The 17,079-nt window shown below is 45.0% G+C and overlaps 2 protein-coding genes across 2 annotated transcripts in view; one reads left to right on the top strand and one right to left on the bottom strand.

Moving 5' to 3' along the window:
• RPS12 (ribosomal protein S12) overlaps window positions 1-17,079 on the top strand; it is a 338,406-nt gene that overhangs the window by 16,545 nt on the left and 304,782 nt on the right. The gene's annotated exons all lie outside the window — the stretch shown is intronic.
• Window positions 1-17,079, bottom strand: part of VNN1 (vanin 1) — a 146,311-nt gene that overhangs the window by 68,301 nt on the left and 60,931 nt on the right. Inside the window, exon 6 of the mRNA XM_075339877.1 lies at window positions 948-1,318. Coding sequence (XP_075195992.1) covers window positions 948-1,318 — 371 coding nt within the window. The remainder of the gene's footprint in view (window positions 1-947; window positions 1,319-17,079) is intronic.

Here is a 17,079-nt window from a genome sequence, read left to right as displayed (position 1 = left end):
AATCTGCTGAAAACTCTTCCTGAAAGGACAGCAAGTATGAGTCTTAAAGGGAACCTGTCACCAGATATTTCCCCTATAAGCAGTGGCCACCACCAGTAAGCTCTTATATACAGCATTCTAGAAAACCGTATATAAGAGTCCAGGCTGATCCGTATAACATAAAAAACACCTTTTATTTTATTTACATACATGGCAGTCCAGTACGATGGGCGTCGCTGATCTTGATTCGGCCCCTCCTCTCTTCTTGCTATCATCGTCCTCCTTCCATGCAACGTCTGGATGACGCATCCTACGTTATCCACACAGTGTCCTCCACTGTGCTCCTGTACATGCACCTTTCTCTCTGCCCTGGCTGAGGGCAGATCAAAGTATTGTAGTTCATATGAATGGGCGTTCTTTGGTCTTTCCCTACGCCTGTTTATTACAGTACTTTGCTCTGCCCACAGCAGGGCAGAGAGAGAGAATTGCACGTGAACAGGAGAGAAAGACTGGAATAGCATAGGAATGGAAGACTCTGTGTGGATGATGTAGGACACGTCATACACGCGAAGTAAGAAGGAAGACAAAGATAGCAAGTGAAGATGTGCCAGACTAAGACCAACGATGCCCATAGGGACCAGACTGCCCCAACCCACAGGTGAGTATAATAAAAGCTGTTTTTTACATTATACAGATTTCAGAATGCTGTATATAAGAATTTACTGATGGTGGCCGCAGCTTAGAGGATACACATCTAATGACAGGTTCCCTTTAAAATGCCCCAGTGGCCAGTGTGAAGATTGCAACATTATACATTTTATATTTATATATATATATAATATATATATAATATATATATATATAATATATATATATATATATATATATATATATGATTGTAATATGAAAAAACATGTTTTAAAGATTTTTCCTTCAGTGACATGACACACGTTTCAAAGAAAAAATACCTGTAGATAATATTCTCCTTCAACAATGTGAAGACCGTCGAAAACACCAAATACATATACTTCATCACTGTCCTTCTCAGCCATTGTGTAATTTAGGTGACAACAAAAGTCATTCTGACATATGGAATACTGTCCATGCAGCTCTTTAAGTTCAGTAAATGTATAATTATCAGCAAAAAGATACCCATTAAATACATTGCTCCCTGAAGGAGAGTTCTTAATTTGAGAAGCATGTAGATTCCAAGTAATAGGATAGTATGTTGAAGAATTCCTAGGATGAGAGCTGAGTTCTGAGATCAGGAGGTGTCCGGACTCATTCATCATGTTATAGTAATATGGTACCACTTCATCTGGGGAAAAGATTCCACTGCCTAATAATAGAAAAACAGCAGAAAATGATTGTTTTAAATATAATTATAATAACAATAATTAATTCACTTCAATAGAACTAATCTGCAACACACAATCTATAGACTCGTGTGGGGTGAGAATTTTGTCTATCCTTTTATATCTATATATATAATTGCCTTATTCTGTCTGTCTGTCTGTCTTGCTCCAAAATTGTGTCCTTACAGTGACAACCGTCGGATTGGCCGCTGGGCTCGGCCTGGCCCCGCCCCTCCACACGGATTGGCTGCTCGGCTCGTCCCCGCCCCCCCCATGGATTAACCGTTTGGCCAGGCCCGCCCCCCACACGCGATGCCCGCTAAGCCATGCCCCCTGCACGCGATGCCCGTTAGGCCACGCCCCCACATACGATGCCTGCTAGACCACGCCCCCCGCACACGATGCCCGCTAGGCCACTCCCCCCACAATGCCTGCTAGGCCACGCCCCCCGCACGTGATGCCCGCTAGGCCACGTCCCCCGCATGTGATGCCCGCTAGGCCGCGCCCCCCGCACGCGATGCCCGCTAGATCACGCCCCCCGCACACGTTGGGCACCTGTACACCACCCCCCAGGACTACTCCTCCCACTATACTCCTCTTTCCCCAGGACTACTCCTCCCATTATACTCCTCCTATTATACTCCTCCTATTATACTCCTCTCTGAGGGGTTTGCAGCATGGGGGATGGAGCACGATGGGGAGTGCAGCATGGGGGATGGAGCACGATGGGGGGTGCAGCATGGGGGTGGACCACGATGGGGGGTGCAGCATGGGGGGTGGACCACGATGGGGGGTGTCCAGAATGGGGGGATGAAACACGATGGGGAGTGTGCAGCATGGGGGATGGAGCACGATGGGGGGTGCAGCATGGGGGTTGGACCATGATGGGGGGTGCCCAGAATGGGGGTTGCACCACGATGGGCGGTGCCCAGAATGGGGGGATGAAACACGATGGCGGGTGCACATCATGGGGGATTGAGCACGATGGGGGGTGCAGCATGGGGGATAGAGCACGATAGGGGGTGCGCAGAATGGGGGATGGAGCACGATGGGGGGTGCGTAGCATGGGGGATGGAGGACGATGGGGGGTGCATAGCATGGGGGATGGAGCACGATGGGGGGCACATAGCATGGGGGATGGAGCACGATGGGGAGTGCAGCATGGGGGATGGAGCACGATGGGGGGTGCAGCGTGGGGGATGGAGCACGATGGGGGGTGCCCAGAATGGGGGGATGAAACACGATGGGGGGTGCGCAGCATGGGGGATGGAGCACGATGGGGGGTGCGCAACATGGGGGATGGAGCACGATGGGGGGTTCATAGCATGGGGGATGGAGCACGATGGGGGGTGCGCAGCATGGGGGATGGAGCACGATAGGGGGTGCGCAGCATGGGCGATGGAGCACGATGGGGGGTGCGCAGCATGGGGGATGGAGCACGATGGGGGGTGCACAGCATGGGGGATGGAGCACGATAGATGGAGCACGATGGGGGGTGCACACCTCCCCCCAAAACACACACACACCGCCACACACGCACCGCACAACACACCACACACACACTGGGAACCACAAACACCGCCCTACACAGACACCCACACACACAGACAACGCCGCACACACACAACACCCAACACACAAACACCGCGGCACACACAAATATACGCACATACCGCACAACACACACACTGCACAAAACATACCTCCCCCAAAACACACACACGCACTCCACACCCACACAAACCGCGCAACACACACAGCACCACACACACACAACGCTACAGACACACAGCGCTCCACAAACAACGCAACACACACAACACAACACACAAACAACACCGCTCTCACCCCCCGCCACACCCAGACAACACAGAGCATTTACAGCGCACTACACAAACACTGGCAACTACACACAACAACATCTATATATATATAACAAAAATCATACATTAACTACACAATATATTTTTATATATATATATATATATATATATACTGTATGTATACTGTATATGGATATATATGTTGTATATCTAGCCTTACATTCACCAATGTTAGGAAACAAGCAACAGACAAAGCAGGTAATAAGAATTCTGAATTGATGTATCACTTGACTTTAAATATATATGGACACATTCGCAAATAATGATTTTTACTTAAGTTACAAGATATCTTTAATTTGAAATGTTGCACTAAGTTTTAGTCTTCTTCATTCATTTTGAGACTCCTGAAATGCAAGTGTTGTATGTTCCTAATTTCATACTTTGATATTGTGAATCTGTCTAAGGGCACGCTCACATAAGCGTATGACTCAAATGAGTGCAATGCGAGAAAATCTTGTATTGCACTCGGACCACTGTTATTCAATGAGGGAGACCAGATGGTCAGCTTTTTTCTCCACCAGATTCTGAATGAGGGAAAAGTCGCAACATGCTGCGATTGTCAGTGAGAGACGTGTCACTTGCACCCATACAAGACTATGGGTGTGAGAGAAAAATCGGACTGTACTGAGAAGACATTCGAGTGCAGTGCGATAATTGCATCAGCTAACAATGGAGGAGATGGGGAGATTAACCCCTCCCTCTCCTCCACAGCGCCCGCCCTCAGCTTCACAGCTGTTATCAATCACAGGATCGGATCACAGTTGCATGACACTCGGCTCACGCTCGCAGTACAGCCTGAGCCGAAGGTCCTTAGCATATCGCATTCAATGCACTCACATCGGTTGCCATATGATTGTGTGAATCTAGCCTAATATATGCTTGATGTGAGGTCTCTGTTCCTCGGTTACAGATGTCTTCACTAGCTCTCATGTATCAGCACATGGGAGAGCAGAAAGAGCCATCAGAGGCAGTATCAGTGCTCTAATAGGTTTGTGTCAGGTCTTAAAGAACACCTAAGTAAAAGTTTTACACTCTCTGCAGCAGAAAAACATGATAGTCAAAGCATTAACAAAATCTATTTAGAAGATTGATTTATTTTGCATTTGAGAAGCAAATCCCCCAAGAAATAATTCATGCCACCCTCGAGTCTGACATAAAAAAGTTATAATATTGAATGATTATTACTTTTACCTCGCCACTACTTGTTCACTCATTGTGTCACAAATCCACTGATTCCAGGGCCAGTTTTATTTTCCTGTCGCAAGAACAGTACGCTTTTCATACTATCTTATTCACACTGTGATTTAGGACAAAGAGCAGTGCTGGCCATTTAGAGAACAGGGGTATTGTACCAGACCAATAATTCACATTGTGCAGTCATATTGGAAGAAAGAAGAATGCTCCCCAAAATTGTCAGATGGGCAGCACAATAATTAAATAAGGAGAGCAACATTTCATAATTACACTGTATACTCTGTATTGTGACATTTTAATACCATACTGCTGGATTGCACCAGTATGTACGGTTCCACTTGCGTTTTGCATGGGCGAATGCAATCCGATAAAAAATCGGATTGCTCTCACTCTAGTGCAAAACTATGGGGTCGTGTACATCTGCGATTGATTTCTCATGCCATTGCGGCATGCGGAATGAATCGCAGCATGCTGTCATTAACCATGACATACAAAGCCATGCACAGCCTGTCTCCTCCCTACATCTGTGACCTAGTCTCCTGGTACCTACCTGCACGCAACCTCAGATCCTCACAAGATCTCCTTCTCTGCTTCTCTCTTATCTCCTCTTCCCACAATCGCGTACAAGATTTCTCCCGTGCATCCCCCATACTCTGGAACGCTCTACCTCAGCACATCAGACTCTCCACTACTGTGGAAAGCTTCAAGAGGAACCTCAAGACCCACCTCTTCCAACAAGCCTACAACCTACAATAGCCCTCAGTCCAGTAGACCACTGCGCAACCAGCTCTGTCCTCACCTATTGTACCATCACCCATTCCCTGTAGACTGTGAGCACTCGCGGGCAGCGTCCTCTCTCCTCCTATACCAGTCTGTCTTGTACTGTTAATTATTGTTGTACGTATACCTTCATTCACTTGTAAAGCGCCATGAAATAAATGGCGCTATAATAATAAATAATAATAATGCAGCATTTGGCAGCGATTCTCGGCTCAGGCACCCCCATTATTATTATTATTATTATTATTAGTAGTAGTAGTATTATTAATATTTATTTATAGAGCACAATTGATTCCATGGTGCTGTACAAGAGAAGGGGTTACTTAAAGAATATATATACAAATTGCAATAGACAGACTGGTACGGAGGGAAAAGTACCCTGCCCTTGCGGGCTTACATTCTATAGGATTTTGGGGAGGAAACAGTAGGTGGGGTGTTGGTGAGGCGGCAGTTGCGGCATTGGTGACGCATTGGAGGTGTGCCACCCCCGTGTCAGCAGCCGGGCTGCTCGGATCCAGATCCGCGGTGGCTCGAAGGGCGTCTGGCCCCAGGGGTTGTGCGGCCACTCAAATGAAGGGGGTATATTTTAGAGTTCGTGACGCCACCCGTGGTGTGTGGTAAGGGGCAGTACCACCGCTGCAGCTGGGAGTACCCAGGAACGTTGGAGTGGGCAGCTAGGTGTTTAACCCCTCCACGGATAGGGGCAATGCCCCGGGACTTGGTGATGGTGTTGGGCAGTGCCGTTGGGGGTGAAAGGATCACTTGCATACCGACTCAGTCCATAAAGTTGACACCGACAACTTGGTAAATCAAAGTTCTGGACACCGCTGCCGCTGAGGGGAGCTAGTTTGGGTCCCGTCCACGATGGTGTTGCCTGATGATCTGTGACCTTCCTCTTGGCACTAAGTTCACTTGTGAGTTGGTCCTGGTAGTAGAGAACTAGTTGGGTCCCGCTCCCCAGTGTGGCTAACTGATGGAGCTTGCTCTCAGGGTTCACGCTTGGGATTTCCTGGACCATTTTAGTGGAAAGTCCTATCCCCCTCGTTGCGCTATTACCCCGATTTTGGAGCGATCTTGAAGGCTCTGTTCTCATCGGGTAAATTGTCAGGTTGCCTGAAGCTACTCCCTGACCTAGGGTCCACGTACCCCATCGTGCCCTGGTCCCAGCCCGGTGATGGCACAAGGCCGCCAGCTGTCCTCCTCGACAGTTCCGTGCCCCTTGTCATGATCCCCTTCGACCGGTGTTCCAGCTCCTACCAGGCCCAGACCACCGTCTGCCACCTAGTTAGTTGCAAGGAGCCCGGCTCCTTACCTCCTCTCTCCTTCACTTCCTCTACTTCACTGTCCCTTTCTCTGACTGACTCCTGACACTCCTGACCTCCCTTTACCAACCCCCCAAGTGGGCGCCCCTATTCCACTCAGGTTATCCACTGGTGTGTCTGGTGGGTGTGGTGCAGAGTGTTCCTAGGATTTTGATTGACTGTTGTTGGCAACACCATCATTAGGGACCCGTAACTAAGGAGGAGGTGGATATTGCACAGAAGGGCAAATTGCACAATACCCTGTGACGACCTGATAGGCCAGGGCGTCACAGAGTCATTGCAGATTCTAGGCATTTCTAAACAGATGAGTTTTTCAGGTTCCGTTTGAAGCTTGCAAGTGTAGTAGATAATCTGATGTGTTGAGGCAGCGAATTCTAGAAGACAGGGGATGCTCGGGAGAAGTCTTGGAGGTGATTGTATGAGGAGCGAATGAGAGAAGAGGAGAGAAGGAGATCTTGTGAGGACCGGAGGTTATGTGTTGGAGTGTAGCGGGAGATTAGTTTGGAGATATACGGAGGAGACACATTATGGACAGCTTTGTAGGTCAGTGTTAGTAGTTTGAATTAGATACGGTGGAGGATTGGGAGCCAATGGAGGGATTTGCAGAGAGGAGAAGTAGGGTGGTTTTGAGGAGAGAGGTGCATCATTCAGGCAGCAGAATTAAGGATGGACTGGAGACATGCAAAATGGTTAGCAGGGAGGCCACAGAGGAGGATGTTGCAGTAATCAAGGTGTGAGATTATGAGAGCATGCACTAGCATTTTTGTAGATTGAGGATTGAGGAAATTACGGATTCTGGAAATATTTTTGAGTTGAAGACGGCAGGAGGTGGTGAGGGATTGGATGTGTGGTATGAAGGACAAGGCAGAATTGAGGGCCACTCCGAGGCACTGAACTTTGGGTATTGGGGAGAGCGTGATGTTCCTTATTGTAATAGATAGATTAGTTAGGGAATGTAGGTGAGATGGAGGAAAAATGATTAGTTCAGTTTTGGCCGCAATGAGTTTTAGGAAGCGAGAGGAGAAGAAGAAGGATATGGCTAATAGACAATTTGGGATTCTGGACAGCAGAGATGTGACATCTGGGCCAGAGAGGTAGATCTGAGTGTCATCGGCATATAGGTGGTACTGGAAGCCATGGGACTTTATGAGTTGTCCCAGGCCAAATGTATAGATAGAAAAAAGCGAGGGTTCCAGGACTGAGCCTTGAGGGACTCCAACAGAGAGAGGACAGAAAGAAGAGTTTGTGTGGGAGTGAGAGACACTAAGAGGTACTTTGCACACTACGACACCGCAGCTGCAATGTCAGTAGGATCAAATTGAAAGTGACGCACATCCGGCGTCGCTGTCGACATCGGAGTGTGTAAATCGTTTTTGATACGATTAACGAGCACAAAAGTGTCAAAATCGTATCATCGGTGTAGTGTCTGTCATTTCCATAATGTCGCGGCAGCGACAGGTACGATTTTGTTCCTCGTTCCTGCGGCAGCACACATCGCTGTGTGAGAAGCCGCAGGAGTGAGGATCATCTCCTTACCTGCCTCCCGCGGCTCACGCCGGCTATGCGGAAGGACGGAGGTGGGCGGGATGTTTACGTCCCGCTCATCTCCGCCCCTCTGCTTCTATTGGCCGCCTGCCGTTTGACATCGCTATGACGCCGCACGGCCCGCCCCCTTAGGAAGGAGGCGGTTCGCCGGCCAGAGCGACGTCGCAGGGTAGGTAAGTGCATGACTTCATAATACTGACCTGGATATGTGCATTACGCTTCTCTTGCTGCTTCCCCCCGCGGACAAATTAGCGGCCGTGCCGTGTGAGCAGTACAGAAGGGACTTCCGGGTGTATACACCTGGCGGTGTCAAACATCGGACCGCACATGCGTTAAGTGACGTCTGGGAAGAGTGTCTTCCCATGCATACGCTAGTGTCTGATTGACTACCGCCGGGTGGATTACAAACAACTTCTGGGTCCCAATGACTGCGCACGTGCAATTGCTGGCCAGCTCAGCTGTTCCGCGGCGGGAATTTTGATGATAAAAACGGGTCCACTGGGCTCAATCAGACAACGTGTGGTGGCCCTTGATGAAGGTTCACAAAACGCGCGTCGGGCTCTGACCAGTGACTACCTGTTCCTGCCCATTCATCGGGAGGGTTTTTCTCCGTGCGTCCCTAAGGTAAATACTATTGAAGACTGCGATATTGCACTGTATGGGATAGGGACCTGCGGCAGTTTTAGTGGATAAACCCCCGACTATAAGTGGGATATTATTGGAATTTGGATCTGTGGGAGGTGGGCCTACGAGTGCCTCCATTCTATTTGTATTCTACGGTTTTCTCACTCCCCCAGACCTCCTTTTGATAATGAACATTACTGTAGCCACCTGGTCTCCACCTTGTTGAGATTTACTACCTCCTTGCTATTTCCTCTCCAATCGAATATAGAGTCTTTTCTCTAAGCTATGTTTGTCTAATGTATATTTAATAAAGTGAATGGATTTTTACACTCCATTGTGTGTTTCACACTTTTGTACAGGTAAGTGCATGTGAAGCTGCCGTAGTGATAATGTTCACTACGGCAGCTATTACAAGATATCGCAGCTGCGACGGGAGCGGGGACTATTGCGCTCGGCATCGCTAGCATCGGCTTGCGATGTCGCAGTGTGCAAAGTACCCCTAAAAGTGCGGTTGGAAAGGTCTATGAGAGTGTGTGAAACATCGCACTGCACGTGCATACAATTTGAGTGCAGTGCGATATACGCAGAGACAGGCAGCTGAGGAGATGTGGAGAAAGTGCTCTGTCCCTCTTCTCCGCACCTGTGATGAGGGTCATTAGCATATTGCTACAGCTGTGCGCAAGTGGAGCAGTACCCTATGCTGCAGTCTAGTGCAGAAAATAAAAAAGTACATATCTACCTTAAGGGCCAGTACTACCCTAGCAATCTCCAAGCTGCCTTTCCTAATGGTCACATGTCATTATTATGCTGCATTGAATAATAGACAGTGATAGCACCCATCAGACACAATAGACTTTTCATGGGGTCCCTCAAGTTCTGTTGGAAGTCCGTTTATTTGGCCTTAAGACTAGACAGTTCCTTCCATCAAATATGTTGAAATCCATGATTCAGATTCCCTATAGACCCTTGGCCATAGCTGTGAGTAAAGCTTGTAGAGGTTTTTGACTTATGGAAAAGTGGGCCACAAATAATCTTATTGTAATAATGAAACTCTGGTTTTGGTGGCAGTGATGTTACGTCAACAGAACACATCACCACTGCAGCCAATTAAACTATACATCTGAGAAATTGCATTTGGAATTACCTGTCATCCTATTGCTTGTTTTATGGGTGTTAGCAGAAAGCAAATTTACACCCATTCCTATGGCCCATGCTGAGTGGAATTCTATAGCAGTCAGATGCGGGAGAAGATTCATCCATGCAGTAGGGAAAAGAATCGTGTCCACATTGTGCTCTACTACCAGTGCAACAGCTGGGTCATAAAAAAGTATATCAAAGCAAATAAAAATTCCAAATTTTCCAAATGGAGTGTCAAAGGTCACAATCTCAGGTTCTTTGGGTACGTTAAATTGGACCTCTCCAAGAAACAGGTGATACTGTAAGAAAGATGTACCATTAGACAAACCATACAATTACACAGATATAAGTTGTATAACTCGCTATTAACAGAAACTAAGAAAATGTAGTAAAATAGTTATTACAGTTGGAAAAAGAAATGGAGAAACAGATTTACAAAAAAAAATAATTTTTAGCATACAACAGAACTCCACAAATGAATTGGCTGCCTCAGAACAGAAATCTATGAAATCTACGCACTGTATAATTAACCTGATCACATTTAGACCTGGCATGAAAAAGTTTCTTTTTAAAGAAATATGTATTAACTAACTAAGCTCATTAAAGCACACAAGTAGAGACCTAACAAATAAAAGGGGTTGTCTAGCCTTGGGGTGCAAGCCTGCAGTAATTCTATGTGACTGCAGACACATGAATCCTTCCTTCGTACAGTGAGTACTTCTGGCCACATTCCGACTAGACTAGACTATCTCAATTCACTTGTATTGTGCTAGGTCATTACGTTAAGTCGCTGCATCATTTGCAAAGACTACTACTCCCAACAGCCCTGTGGCCCAGGTCTACCTGTGGAGAGCTATACCAACTCAGTTGCGTCACCACTGACCCCCAGGGGACTGAATAGCAGCTGCGGCACCTATCTTGCCGCACACCCCAGGTGGCGTCTCGACTTATCCCATATAAAAATCTCCACTGCCATTTATTAAAACCACACCGCCGGAGTCACGAATCCAGGCCCTGTCACCGTATCATCCTCCGAGCAGCACAGAGCCGGCCCGGTAACGAGTAACCCCCAGGCCCCAGTGCAGATGTGTTACTAGCGTAACACATATTTTTTTATGATGTGTTTATTGAGCTCTTTTTCAGGCAGGTTCTAGAGCATACCTATCTGAAAAGGATGTTGTGTGACCCTACCCTAAAACATAGTTCTGAGAAGGACTTTGTCAGGATACCATGCTACCCATAGTTTTGGCAATATCAAATTGAGGACAGATTCTTTTTAAGAAAATATTTGTTTAACATACAAATTAAAAAGAGAACAAATCATAAATACATACCTTGTGATAGCGCGCTACTAACTTCCCATTAGAGTCATATACTACAGCAGTATTATAGTTATATTGGCCGTCATCCGGGCATCCGACATCAGAAAATTTACACAATTTTTTATCACCAATATTTGCAACCACATAAATGAAATTATTCTTTGCCATACAACTCAGTCTTGTCTGAACAGGAGCTCGGCCAAACCTGCACAATTCAAAGGCAATACATTGTCAGAATAGATACACCTTCACAAAAAATCTGCAGAGTGGAAGAGGACTTCATCAGCTCTAGTGCCACCTACTGGAGGTAGCAATTCTAAACTTCAATAACAACTCTTAAACAAGACTTGCTATATGACTTAGGAGAAAAGCCAAACCAGGTTTTGGGCAACAAATGTATTAGGCAACTCCCTAAAATATGTGTTTGCAAATTGAGGTTGTAGCCTAAGGCGGGCTTTGCACACTACGACATCGCAGGCGCGATGTCGGTGGGGTCAAATTGAAAATGACGTACTTCCGGCATCGCATGCGACATCGTAGTGTGTAAAGGCTCGATGATACGATTAACGAGCGCAGAAGCGTCGTAATTGTATCATCGGTGCAGCGTCGGCGGAATCCATAATTACGCTGACGCGACGGTCCGATGTTGTTCCTCGCTCCTGCGGCAGCACAGATCGCTGTGTGTGAAGCCGCAGGAGCGAGGAACATCTCCTACCGGCGTCACCGTGGCTTCCGTAGGATATGCGGAAGGAAGGAGGTGGGCGGGATGTTTACATCCCGCTCATCTCTGCCCCTCCGCTCCTATTGGCCGCCTGCCGTGTGACGTCGCAGTGACGCCGCACGACCCGCCCCCTTAATAAGGAGGCGGGTCGCCGTCCAGAGCGACGGTCGCAGGACAGGTGAGTCCATGTGAAGCTGCCGTAGCGATAATGTTCGCTATGACAGCTATCACAAGGATATCGCTGCTGCGACGGGGGCGGGGACTATCGCGTGCGACATCGCAGCATCGGCTTGCGATGTCGCAACGTGCATAGCCCGCCTAAATCCTATTGAAAATCTGTGGTAAGACTTGAATATTGCTGTTCAGAGATGTCTCCATCCAATCTCACTGAGCTACAGCTATTTTACAAAGAGGAATGAGGAAAAATGTCTGCCTTTAGATGTGCAAATCTGATAGAAACATACCCCTAAAAACTTGCAGCAGTAATTGAACAAAAAGATGGTCCTGCAAAGAATTGGGTCCAGGGGGCTGAATACAAATGCACATCCCAATTTTTTTATTTACATTTTTAATATATCTAGAAAAACATGCATCATTTCCTTTACACTTCACAAATACGTTTTACTTTGGTGTTGGTATTTCACATAAAATCTTAATAAAATACATTTAAGTTTGGGGGTGTAACCTGAAAAAATATTGGAAAAGTTTACTGGGTATGAATACTTTTGTAAGGCACTACATATGTTTCTAAACTATTAATACATTTTGATTTAGAGAATTAATATGAACATAACCACTCATTTCTTGGTTGATATTTGTAACTTAGTAAGTCTCCACGCATATATGTTTTACATCTTTTATTTGTTAATAATAAAGCTATACGTTTCTAAACTCCTTCTTATTGCATGTGTAGTCTTTCTTTATTCGTTTATGAATTAGAATCATGACTATTTAGCCAGATAGAAGTTAGCCAAAAAACCTTCGATCCATCACCTATGAAGTGGCTGGTGCCAAATTGATGCTTGCAAGTAACTGTAAGATTTACTCTTTTATTATTACAAATTAAGCCTTAGATCATATGGTTTTATTACTAAGTGTAAATCTATGTAGAGACTGTACAAAGCTCTTCGTCATGAGCTTTTTACACCTAGGTTTGCAACGATGACAAGTTGGCATTCTTTTACAACTAGAAGAAAGAAAGTTTGATCATAATCACGAGAGATTCTTTAAGCGGGCTTTACACGCTGCGACATCGCTAGCCGATGCTAGCGATGGCGAGCGTGATAGCACCCGCCCCTATGGTTATGCCGATATGTGGAGATCGCTGCCGTAGCGAACATTATCGCTACGGCAGCATCACACGTACTTACCTGCTCAGCGACGTCACTGTGACCGGCGATCCGCCTCCTTTCTAAGGGGGCGGTTCGCTCGGCGTCACAGGGACGTCACTAACCGGCCGCCCAATCAAAGCGGAGGGGCGGAGATGAGTGGGATGAACATCCCACCCACATCCTTCCTTCCTCATTGCTGGCGTGTGGCAGGTAAGGAGAGGTTCCTTGTTCCTGCGGCGTCACACGTAGCGATGTGTGCTGCCGCAGGGACGAGGATCTACTTCGCCCCAGCGACAGCAGCAATAATTGGGAATGTCAACGATCCAAAATCGCTCCTAGGAGTCACACACAACGAGATCGCTGCAGCGGCCGGATGTGCGTCACAAAATCCGTGACCCCAACGAGATCGCTGTAGCGATCTCGTAGCGTGTAAAGCCACCCTTACTGTAAGAGCAGTGAGATTGTGGAACTCTCTGCCTCATGATGTTGTAATGGTTGATCCACTACAGAAATACAAGGAAGGCCTGGATGGCTTTCTTGAAAAGTATAATATTACAGGTTATGTGCACTCGATTCTGTAACGAGACGGCAGAGCAAACTAGTCTGGTTGCCGTATGTAGAGACAGGAAGGAGTTTTTACCAAAAAAGGGCAAATAGCATCTGCCTCATGGGGTTTTGCCTTTCTTCTGGATCAACATGTTAGGTTTCAGGTTGGAATTGATGTATTTGTATCTTCTTTCAACTGTAAAACTTTGAAACTATTAACATTTACTCTTTTTTTTTACAGCACTACAAAAACAAAAAACATGGTTTCTTTCTTGTAGAAACTGCACAAATCCTGCAGAAGGGTTTTACATGGTTTTTCAGCTCAGCTTCAATGAAATGAATGCTTCTTAACTGCAATACAACAAGTTGTAGAAGGGTATCACACTAATAAAATACAGTTCCTTTTCAACTCCGTAAAGACATTTCTTAGGAAATTGTGCATTTATTTATAAAGAAAAGCTTTATGCTATTTGTGTACCTGTGAGGGTCAGAACATGGTATCCAGTCAACACTTGGGTCAGGAATATCTTCCAGGAAAGGGTAAATTGTTTGCCTTGTAAATCTCCAACCATATATACCATCTTCTGGGGTGACAATCAAATGAGCACCCTAAAAAAAAAAAAAAAAAATCAGTATAAAGTGTATATGTGGGATTGAAGGCAAAACATCTAAAATACAAAATAAACTAAAAAATAGAAAAAGACTAAACAAGAATATATATAAACCTTTCTTTTTAGTCCAAAATTAACCCCTTCCTGCTGCAGTCAATTTTTGTTATGCAATTTCATTTTTCTCCTCCCCTTATTCTAAGTGCCATACTTTTTTAATTTTCGGCTTTCATAATCATATGAAGGTTTGTTTTTGTGGATAAGTTGTAGTTTTCAATGGTACAGTTTATATTACCATACTGTAAAGCAGAACCAAAATTCCGAAGGAGTTAATATTGTAAAGAAAAAAAAAAGAAGTGCAATTCCACCATTATTTTAGGAGGAGTTGTTTTAACAGCATTTATTATCTAGTAGAAATAACCTGTCAATATAATTCTCCAGGCCAGAATATTTACAGTGAGAAAAATAGCATATATAGGGTTTTTTTATTTCAGAAATTAATAATAAAAAATTGGTTTCTGGCATTTTCTGAAACCTTTTTATTTTTCTTTGAAGCCTTTTTTTCATAGCGAGCTGTTCTTTTTACTGATACCATTTAGAGTTTGCATTTTTGGGGGTAAATGTGCGGCTTCAAAAACAGGCATTTCTTCAATTTCAATTTTTTAATTATTGCTATTTACTGTGCAGTTTAAATATTTTAGAATTTGATAGACTGGAAGTTAATGCAGCAATACTGAATATGTTTAAAGTTTTAATATATTTTTTAATATCTTTATTTCTTATTTTTGTAAAAGGGGTGATTCAATTTATAGATAAATTGGAGACCTTGTAGGAATGCTTAGACCTGACACCCATAATGTGATGGTGTACCACCAAATTATGCGTGTCAGGTCCGAGCATTCCTACAGTACAGACCAAACGTTTGGACACACCTTCGCATTCAAAGAGTTTTCTTTATGTTCATGACTCTGAAAATTGGAGATTCATATTGAAGGCATCAAAACTATGAATTAACACATGTGGAATGAAATAGTTAACAAAAAAGTGTGAAACAACTAAAAATATGTCTTATATTGTAGGTTCTTCAAAGTAGCCACCTTTTGCTTTGATTACTGCTATGCACACTCTTGGCATTCTCTTGATGAGCTTCAAGAGGTAGTCACCGGAAATGGTTTTCCAACAGTCTTGAAGGAGATCCCAGAGATGCTTAGCACTTGTTGGCCCTTTGCCTTCACTCTGCGGTCCAGCTCACTCCATACCATCTCGATTGGGTTCAAGTCTGGTGACTGTGGAGGCCAGGTCATCTGGCGTAGCACCCCATCACTCTCCTTCTTAGTCAAATAGCCCTTACACAGTCTGGAGGTGTGTTTGGGGTCATTGTCCTGTTGAAAAATAAATGATGGCCCAACTAAACGCAAACTGGATGGAATACCATGCCGCTGCAAGATGCTGTGGTAGCCATGCTGGTTCAGTATGCCTTCAATTTTGTCACCAGCAAAGCACCCACACACCATCACACCTCCTCCTCCTTGCTTCACGGTGGGAACAAGGCACGTAGAGTCCATCCGTTTACCTTTTCTGCGCCGCACAAAGACACGGTGGTTGGATCCAAAGATCTCAAATTTGGAGTCATCAGACCAAAGCACAGATTTCCACTGGTTTTATGTCCATTCCTTGTGTTCTTTAGCCCAAACAAGTATCTTCTGCTTGTTGCCTGTCCTTAGCAGTGGTTTCCTAGCAGCTATTTTACCATGAAGGTCTGCTGCACAAAGTATCCTCTTAACAGTTGTTCTAGAGATGTGTCTGCTGCTAGAACTCTGTGTGGCATTGACCTGGTCTCTAATCTGAGCTGCTGTTAACCTGCGATTTCTGAAGCTGGTGACTCTGATAAACTTATCCTCTGCAGCAGAGGTGACTCTTGGTCTTTCTTTCCTGGGGCAGTCCTCATGTGAGCCAGTTTCTTTGTAGCGTTTGATGTTTTTTGCCACTGCACTTGTGGACACTTTCAAAGTTTTCCCAATTTTTCGGACTGACTGACCTTCATTTCTTAAAGTAATGATGGCTACTCTTTTTTTTTTTTTACTTAGCTGCTTTTTTCTTGCCATAATACAAATTCTAACAGTCTATTCAGTTGGACTATCAGATGTGTATCCACCAGACTTCTGCACAACACAACTGATGGTTCCAACCGCATTTATAAGGCAAGAAATCACACTTATTAAACCTGACAGGGCACACCTGTGAAGTGAGAACCATTTCCGGTGACTACCTCTTGAAGCTCATCAAGAGAATGCCAAGAGTGTGCAAAGCAGTAATCAATGGATACAAGATATGCAGCATCTGAAACAACATATACTGGAAGCCTGTGCTAGCATTTCTTCTGCGGTGTTGCTATCACTGTATCAGAGTAGGAGAAGAGAGTTGCATTGACAATCCAACACAATGGCCAGCACTTTGAACACATATTATAAGTGGTCATAAAAGTGTAAATAACTAATGAACAAATAAAGTTATGTTAAGACCAAGCACACCATTGTTTTTCTTGTGAAATTCTCAATAAGTTTGATGTGTTACATGACCCAATTGGAAAAATTAAAATTGGATCCAAAATGGCTGACTTCAAAATGGCTGCCATGGTCACCACCCATCTTGAAAAGTTTTCCCCCTTCTATATACTAATCGACCACAAACAGGAAGTTGATATCGCCAACCATTCTCATTTTATTTAGGTG

This window comes from Anomaloglossus baeobatrachus, chromosome 3 (genome assembly GCF_048569485.1).
Source record: "Anomaloglossus baeobatrachus isolate aAnoBae1 chromosome 3, aAnoBae1.hap1, whole genome shotgun sequence".
Taxonomy (NCBI): Eukaryota; Metazoa; Chordata; class Amphibia; order Anura; family Aromobatidae; genus Anomaloglossus; species Anomaloglossus baeobatrachus.
The sequence above is the reverse complement of the archived record's forward strand: the minus strand, read 5'-3'. Positions and strand labels throughout refer to the sequence as shown.